The 9,063-nt window shown below is 29.0% G+C and overlaps 2 protein-coding genes across 2 annotated transcripts; both read right to left on the bottom strand.

The window, feature by feature from the left end:
- Positions 1-1,020: 1,020 nt before the first annotated feature.
- On the bottom strand, positions 1,021-2,229 carry LOC121207700 (probable pectinesterase/pectinesterase inhibitor 58). The gene is made up of 2 exons (XM_041078070.1): positions 1,927-2,229; positions 1,021-1,846 (listed from the first exon to the last, which is right to left on the bottom strand). The coding sequence occupies exons 1-2, from the start codon at positions 2,189-2,191 to the stop codon at positions 1,146-1,148; spliced, it is 966 nt and encodes a 321-aa protein (XP_040934004.1). The 5' UTR covers positions 2,192-2,229; the 3' UTR covers positions 1,021-1,145.
- Positions 2,230-4,908: 2,679 nt separating this feature from the next.
- Positions 4,909-6,152, bottom strand: LOC121208097 (probable pectinesterase/pectinesterase inhibitor 58). Its single transcript, XM_041078600.1, has 2 exons — positions 5,828-6,152; positions 4,909-5,747 (listed from the first exon to the last, which is right to left on the bottom strand). The coding sequence occupies exons 1-2, from the start codon at positions 6,150-6,152 to the stop codon at positions 5,047-5,049; spliced, it is 1,026 nt and encodes a 341-aa protein (XP_040934534.1). The 3' UTR covers positions 4,909-5,046.
- Between the last annotated feature and the right edge of the window lie 2,911 nt (positions 6,153-9,063).

Here is a 9,063-nt window from a genome sequence, read left to right as displayed (position 1 = left end):
AATTGCTTTATAAAATATGATTTTATAGGTGATCAATCACATCTAGCCAAAAAAGTCGGTGGTGACTCCAAACAAATTGAATTTATGTATTTTTATATAGTTATTTGAAATTTTCAAATTAGGATCAAATTGAAAAATTTATAAAATTTGAGAGTTATTTTTTATAAAATTATGACTTAAATTGATATAATATGTAAAAGATGAGGGCTACATTTGTTATTATACTAATTTTTTTAACTGCCACATCAGCTTGTGGTTTGTGATTTTAACATGAGATACCAAAATGACCGAACTATATAATATAGGTGCTTAAATTGTAAACTTTTTTTTTATTTTGAATGCTTAAAATGAAAATTTTTTAATAATTAGATGACTAACTTTATAATTTACCTTAAATTTTTATATATAAAAAAGAAGAAATATAATTAATTATCGTATAAAAAAACAACAGCCCATTAAAATAAAGAATCCAATAACCTAATTTCATCTAACATTTATTGATTTTTTTAACAAGACTCGATAGAGATTAATTTCAAGAGTAATGTGGCTTAAAACATTTTAAATTTACATAAAAATGAAATATTGATGTGGATTGAGTTTTAACTCAATTGGCATAAGTATTATTACTAATATAGAAGGACATGGGTTCAATTGTTTTAATGTGCATTGTCCTCTTATTTGTAGGTTGAGGTGTACATTTATAATAATAAAAAATTACAATTATAGAAAGTATGTAGTTTTGAAAAATAATATTTATGTTAAATGATAATTACAAATTATTAAAATTAAATATATTTTAAAATATTTTAAAAATTTATTCATATGAAATAATAAAATATATTAAGATGTATTGTTTTAATTAATGAAATACATAGCAAAATTATATTTTTTTTTTGTTTAAGAGCATATTAAACTTTATATCTATCTCTTATAATTTCATTTTTTATAATTGGGGAATAATAAAACAATTTCATATTTTACCTTCCATGATAATTATGACTTCCCCTTTTGCCTCGAATAAGAGTTGAATATAGTATTATTATTATTATAAAAATAGGACAAAGTTGTTCAGATTAATCAATAATCGACAACATTATTTCAAATAATGATAATAAAAGAAGACTAATGGCGATGGTTTTGGAAGATTAAACTCCAGGGGTCATATCGGGATCAAAGGGAACACCAGTTTGTGCCAGCCATTCGTCGGATTGCAAAAATACGCGAGGAGTCCATTTCATGGCTTCATCCATATCGATTTTCTTGATAGCTTTCCATGTGACCCTGCCCTCGGTGTTGGCACCGGGTCCCCTATTTTGGAACTCGGCAAAGTAACCAGTGTCCAGTCCTACAGTGCCTTCCATGGGGGAGTAACCCTCTGGTGTAATGATGTCATCGATTTGACATTGCATTATGATAGTTGTCGCAAATTGTTTCCAGGGACGACCAAGGTACGTCTTATTCTTGTCCTTCACCGGGAGGTAGTCAGGGGCGCCCGAGATGGTACAATTTTGAAGCACAATGGCTGTGTTAGTTTCTTCTTCTTTCTTTCCGTGTGCTGTAATCATGTTGTGCTGGTTTTCACCTGGCTTCCTCACGACAATCTGACAGTTTTGGAAAACACTCGCCGCATTCCCGAAGATGAAGTCTACTGTCCCGCTAATGAGACAATCCCTATAAAACTGTTTGTCTCTATGAGCGTAAAGGGTGTCTTGGTACCCAGTAAAATGACAATTGAGCATGACAACCTTATCACAGGATGCCCTAAAAGCCACTGCTTGATGACCATCAGGTCCTGCTGAGTTATCGAATCCAACACCCTTGGCCATGAAACCAGCCCCATCCACACCTACAATATTTCACAAACATACATACTAGTTAGTCACCTCATCTCACCACCAAAACTTATATGTATATAATACTACTTACCAACAGTAGCAGTGTCGAATGTTTTAACATTATCCTTAAAGCAGTTAACGCCATTGGTGATGATGGTCTCGGTTGGGCCATCACCGAGGAACATAACATTAGTCATCTCCTTGGTCACAATGATTTTTTCCTTATAAGTACCAGCCTTAATGTGAATAACAAATCGATCGCAACAATTCAACGGGACTTCAGCTAAGGCCTCTGTGATGCAATCATATTTCCCACTACCATCCTTAGCAACCACAACGTTAGGTGTCGAATCCATTGATTTTTCCTGAATTAGTTTCCTCTTGAGCTTGAATATTGAGCTTGAATATTATGTCATTGAAGTGTCCTATTTATACTACCAAAGTAACCTCTTCTTAACAAATTAATGACTATTTTTAGTTAACTATTTGCAAGGGGTGGAGGGTTTATAGATTTTACTAGAGTTAATAAAATAAAATAGAATATTTAAATTAAGGAAACAAAATAGAAATTTAAAATACTTATGAAATATAGAATTTTATGTATTTAACACAAATGTCAAATTTGTAATGAATGTTAATTATTACATAATAATTCTCATTACTTACAGTTCTCTATCCTCATTTGCGCCAAACAATATATTGTCTTCTAATATTAATAATTAAGGAGTTGAACTTTATGTATTGGCCTAATAGTTAGGGTGTTTATTCTCCTAGGTGTGGTCTCGATTAGTGCTAGTCACGTTACTGTTAAGATTTTACCCTCCTCTTATAATTTCACCAAAAAATAATTAAAAAAAGATTTATACACCATTATTAATAATAAAATAAAATAAACATTAAACTTTATTTGAATATGCAATCCCATCCATATTTTGTTAATGATAATTCTTTTATACACCATGCGTCTAAAAAATTACAATGGCTTTACATATTAATTACTTTTTAATTATTATTCATGAGTATTTATCTTATTTGTAAATTTATTAAAATTTTAATAAAATAAAATATATTTCATATATTTAATTATTAAATATAGTTAAGTTGTGTGTCCTTTATTTATTTATTTATTTATTGGTTTCTAAGTTTGTAGAAATTCAATTATGTGAATTTTATTTAATGTCATAATTTTTTAAATATGTTCATAATATAAAATCCCATATAAACTCATGTGATGGCCAGATAGTTAAGGATATTCACTGCTTCAGATATAGTCTAGATTCGAATCACACTAGTTGGGTTAGTTGTTCGGGCTTTGCCCTATTATTATAGTTCACCAATATATATATATATAATCCCATATATTTGAATTGATTGTATAAATTCACTTAAATTATGGATATTATTGTAACATTTGTATGCTTGCATAATAAAAATACATTAAAAATATTAATATTATTATCAAATTTAAATTTAACCCCATATTTTTTGAAATTATTTATGTATCTTTTTATATTTTAAATTTTTATATATTATTTTTGTCAACAATAATTTTTTTTTTGTTTTTAGATATATTTTTAAATTTATTTATTTATTTTTATATATTTCTTTGAATTTTTTTAGAATTAGGATCAAATTGAGAAATTTGTCAATTTTGAGAGTTGATTTTTTAAAATTATGACTAAATCAATATAATATGTAAAAGTTGAGGGTTAAATGTGTTATTATACCAATTTTTTAACTACGATTTATGATTTTAACAGGAGTAACCAAGATAATAGAACTATGTAACTTAAGTGCTTAAATTACAAATTTTTTATTTTAAATGCCTAAAATAAAAAAATTTAATAATTTGGTGACTATCTTTATAATTTACCCAAACTTTTTATATATAAAAATGAAGAAATATAAATTAATTATAGTATAAAAAACACAATCAGCCATTACCATAAAGAATCCAATTACCTACTTTCATTTAATATTTATTGATTTTTTTTAATAAGACATGATAGAGATTTGTTTGTGGCCTAAAACACTTTAAATTTACATAGAAACGAAATAGTGTTACCGATATCCTAATTCAATCCAATTTAATTTAACTTTTTAGTATGTAATTGAGAAATTTTATAAAAAATTAAAAAAAAATTATAAAAATAGTCGCTTTTATTTGTCTCAAATTACATTTTAGTCACTTATATTTGAAATATTACGTTTTAGTCATTTACGTTATCGTTTTGTTACGAAGTGGTCACTCTACCGTTAAACTACGTTACCTCCCTAACAACAATCCTACGTGATAGTCCAAATGAGTTTTAAATGCCAACTTAAATGTCCAATTGTTGGGATGAAAATAATTTTTTAATTAAATAAATTTAATTTGGACTGCCACGTAAGACTGTCGTTAGTAGAGCTTAATGGTAAAGTGACTAATTCGTAACAAAATAATAACGTAAGTGACTAAAACGTGACATTTCAAATATAAATGACTAAAATGTAATATGTGGTAAACAAAAGTAACTATTTTTACAATTTACCCATAAATCAAATGGATATCTCTTATGGATAGATTTTGATGATGGTAGCATGAAACCTTGGCTAGAAATAAACATCATTTAAACCTAAAATGAAGAATAACATTAAAAAATATATAAATTATAGAGTACAAGTACCACATGGAAATATGTGTACAATATAGAAAGTATATACTTTTGAAAAATAATATTTATATTAAATATTACGTTAAATACTATATTATGAATTAAAATAATAAAAGTATTGAAATTATATCTATATTAAATAGTTTATAATAAATTAAAATAATATTTCTGTCAAATGATAATTAAAAATTATTAAAATTAAATATATTTAAAAATATTTTAAAAAATGTTTCATATTAATTAATAAAATATATTAAGATGTATTGTTTTAATTAATGAAATACATAGCAAAATTATTTTTTTTAAGAGCATATTAAACTTTATATCTATCCCTTATAATTTCTTCTTTTTCTTTTTTATAATTGGGGGAATAATAAATCAATTTCAGATTTTTCCTTCCATGATAATTATGACTTCCCTTTTGCCTTCAATAAGAGTTGAATATATTATTAATATTATAAAAATAGGAAAAAGTTGTTCAGATTAATCAATAATCAACAACATTATTTCAAATAATAATGATATAAAAGAATATTAATGGCGATGGTTTTGGAAGTTTAAACTCCAGGGGTCATATCGGGATCAAAAGGAACGCCAGTTTGTGCCAGCCATTCGTCAGATTGCAAAAATACGCGAGGAGTCCATTTCATGGCTTCATCCATATCGATTTTCTTGATAGCTCTCCATGTGACCCTGCCCTCGGTGTTGGCACCGGGTCCCCTATTTTGGAACTCGGCAAAGTAACCAGTGTCCAGTCCTACGGTGCCTTCCATGGGGGAGTAACCCTCTGGTGTAATGATGTCATCGATTTGACATTGCATTATGACAGTTGTCGCAAATTGTTTCCAGGGACGACCAAGGTACGTCTTGTTCTTGTCCTTCACCGGAAGGTAGTCAGGGGCGCCCGAGATGGTACAATTTTGAAGCACAATGGCTGTGTTAGTTTCTTCTTCTTTCTTTCCGTGTGCAGTAACCATGTTGTGTTGGTTCTCCCCTGGCTTTCTCACGACGATCTGACAGTTTTGGAACACACTTGCAGCATTCCCGAAGATGAAGTCCACCGTCCCACTGATGAGACAATCCCTATAAAATTGTTTTCCTTTGTGAGCGTAAAGGGTGTCTTGGTACCCAGTGAAATGACAATTGAGCATGACGACCTTATCACAGGATGCCCTAAAAGCCACTGCTTGATGACCATCGGGTCCTGCTGAGTTATCGAATCCAACGCCCTTGGCCATGAAACCAGCCCCATCCACACCTACAATATTTCACAAACATACATACTAGTTAGTCACCTCATCTTACCACCAAAACTTATATGTATATAATACTACTTACCGACAGTAGCAGTGTCGAATGTTTTAACATTATCCTTAAAGCAGTTAACACCATTGGTGATGATGGTCTCGGTTGGGCCATCACCGAGAAACATAACATTAGTCATCTCCTTGGTCACAATGATTTTTTCCTTATAAGTACCAGCCTTAATGTGAATAACAAATCGATCGCAACTATTCAATGGAACTTCAGCTAAGGCCTCGGTGATGCAATCATATTTCCCACTACCATCCTTAGCGACCACAACGTTAGGCGTCGAATCCATTGATTTTTCCTGAAGTGCTTTCTTCTTGAGGTTGAATATTGAGGTTGAATAATATGCCATTGAAGTGTCCTATTTATACTACCAAAGTAACCTCTTCCTAACAAATTAATGACTATTTTTAGTTAATTATTTGCAAGGCAGGGAGAGTTTATAGATTTTAGATCAACCAATAAAAAGAATTAATAATACAAGGTAATTATTAAAATTTTAAATATTTTATTTTAACAATTATAGATTTTACTAGGATTAATAAAATAAAATATAATAATTCTTGTTTTTAGAAACTATTATTTTTTTTCAATTGTAAAACTCTAATAAATAAAAAGAAAATTAAATTACATAACAACATTTTAAGGTTGTTACTAATATTTAACGCTCTACATCAACTTATTTTATCAATACAAATTTTATTAAGATTTTGCAGCGACAAATTGTGATGTTGCAATTAATAAAGATAAAATTAAATTACACAAAAATGAAAATATATATTAATGTGAATTAAATTATGGAAAGACATAATTTTGTGGTTTGAAAGGCAAATGTTACGTGTAAGTTTAAAATTTGCTTATAGAGAGAAAGAATATTAATGGTAATTGAGCAATTTTCTTTTTTGGTAGAAAATAAAATCAGTACATAACTAAATTTCCAGAAGGACTAGTGTCCAAGCCCCGCTTCATCCATCGAAATGTTTATGTCCTTCGGTTGATTTAGTACATGTGACAGTCGATCCACGAGAATAATAAGCAGTTTTAGTATCATCTCTCAAGACATGTTTAAATTTAACTTTTCAACCTTTATTTCATCACTCATGGATCATTTGATTTCCACAATATTGATCACTGCGAAACCATTCTTAATAATATCAATTAATAAAATGTTATTGTAACAATTCCTTTTTCAATGGTATAGTGGTTTCAAAATCACAATGTCGATGAGTGCGTCCGTAAATATTATTATTTAATATGTATGAATCAAATTTAGTAATTTGATGGTCAATTAGGGTATAAGGACTAAATCATAAAAATAGTAAAAACTTATCGCTATTTATTTTTATTGATTAAAAGGCTTTAATAACATTATTTTAAGGACTTTCATGCAATTAAACCTTAATTTATTTAAATGGACGGTTGGTGCATATGTTTTAACTTTGTTTTGTTAATTATTAAATAAATTAAAAATAATAAAATATGTTAAAGTAAAAGAAACCTAAAGCATCATCATTTTTACATCCATCCCTGATTCTTCAACAAAAAAATAATAATAATAAAGAAGCCATTTTTGAACATCCAAGGTTCGGCCAAGCTTGGTAACCTTGCATGGTAAGTTTTTCCAAGTCCGTTTTTAATAAATTTTATGCCTTAATCTAGTTAACCCGAGTGTTAAATTGTAAAAATTTTAAAATTTTTAAATGTTACCATTTATGGATTTTGAAGATTTTGGTGCTATATAGTTAGTTTGTAATCTTGGAGATGAAATAGGGATTAACTTGTAAAGTGAAATTTGTTAGTTTTGAGTTTAGGGACTAAAATGTAATAAATTTGAAGTTACTATGAATTTTATGTAATTTTGTTATTAGAGGGTTGTAGAAGGATGTATTTGAAATCGGGTTGTGAAACGGGACTCAAAGGTGAAAGATATGTTTGTTTCGATTTTAAGGACTAAATTGAATAAAATGAAAAATTTTAGAAAATTTTTAAAATGAGATTTAGGGGCCATAAGCATGTATTTGAGTATTATAAGGTATTTGGAATTGATAATGTGAACTTAATTATCATATAGATCAAAGATTGAATCAAGTTCAGGACAATCGAGGAAAAAGGAAAATTGAAAAATAGTCCTTACATTTCAACTCGCTAGCTGTTTGTATTAGGTAAGTTCATATGGTGTATGTATGTTTTAAATGTTATTTACTTGTATCATAGATGTTTATATGTTTAATGTACCTTGAATTATTTGTGAATGGTATAAAAGGTGAACTTAGATTAAATTGTAAAGTTTTGCATATGTGATAATTATACCCTATATGGAATTGAGATGATACATGCTTCAGTTCATGGAAATGTTATGGCAACATGAATGTTCTGAATCCTATATAAATGTCCATTTGAAGTTAGTAAACGTTTAGGATACGATTGACATGTTAATAGGGTTAGTAGCGCGCTTGTACAAGTTCGCACTTCGGTGCCCCTGTTTGCACTTTGGTGCTCTTGTTTACACTTCTGTGCCTCTGTTTTTCATTTTGGTCCCCCCTTTTGCACTTCTATGCCCCTATATAGCACTACGATGCTCCCTGGTGTGGTGTAGGTACCTGAGTTTTCAAACCTTTTTACTATTGTTCATCGGGCTAATCTAATTATGTAAATGAAGTAAATGACTTGATCTTATGCATGGAATTTGAATAAATGGATTGAACAAATTGGTATATATATCTGAAATGTTTTGCTATATGGTGTTATGAAATACTCACCTGTTTCTTGTGAAATGTAATGCCAAGATTGAAAATGTTATATAAGTTGATTATATTTATGTGTTTCTTACATGTCGCAGTAAGTTATAGTATATTTTACCTATGAATTTACTAAGCTTACTTAAAGCTTATTTTGTTTCGTTTTATGTAGTTGGTATTTTTGCAGAACTTGATGATTGAATCATCTTAGAACTCACACTATCCAGCTTCAATCTTAGTAGACTTCTGATCGTTCTCAATTCGGTTTTTGGGGTATATATATAGGGTTGTTTAGTAAGTGTGGTTGTTTTGAATTTTAATGATCTTGAACCTTCTAATGGTGTTGCCTTTAAATGAACATATGAAATGGTTGATATTAAGTACTTATACAATATATATATATATAAGTAAGTTTGAAATGTTCATGTACATGTGATGTTGTGATGAAAGAATGGTTAAGCAAAACGGTGATAGTGATTGATGATAAATGTTTGAATAGAAGGTATTACTTGATATGATGCTAAA

This window comes from Gossypium hirsutum, chromosome A10 (assembly GCF_007990345.1).
Source record: "Gossypium hirsutum isolate 1008001.06 chromosome A10, Gossypium_hirsutum_v2.1, whole genome shotgun sequence".
Taxonomy (NCBI): Eukaryota; Viridiplantae; Streptophyta; class Magnoliopsida; order Malvales; family Malvaceae; genus Gossypium; species Gossypium hirsutum.
The sequence above is the reverse complement of the archived record's forward strand: the minus strand, read 5'-3'. Positions and strand labels throughout refer to the sequence as shown.

What these genes read in the sequence shown, in the direction of transcription:
- LOC121207700 (XM_041078070.1), bottom strand. Translation starts at nt 2,191, where the DNA reads ATGGATTCGACACCTAACGTTGTGGTTGCTAAGGATGGTAGTGGGAAA. An exon ending in ATTCGACACTGCTACTGTTG is followed by an intron (nt 1,847 to 1,926) that starts GTAAGTAGTATT and finishes GAAATATTGTAG; the next exon opens with GTGTGGATGGGGCTGGTTTC.
- LOC121208097 (XM_041078600.1), bottom strand. Translation starts at nt 6,152, where the DNA reads ATGGCATATTATTCAACCTCAATATTCAACCTCAAGAAGAAAGCACTT. An exon ending in ATTCGACACTGCTACTGTCG is followed by an intron (nt 5,748 to 5,827) that starts GTAAGTAGTATT and finishes GAAATATTGTAG; the next exon opens with GTGTGGATGGGGCTGGTTTC.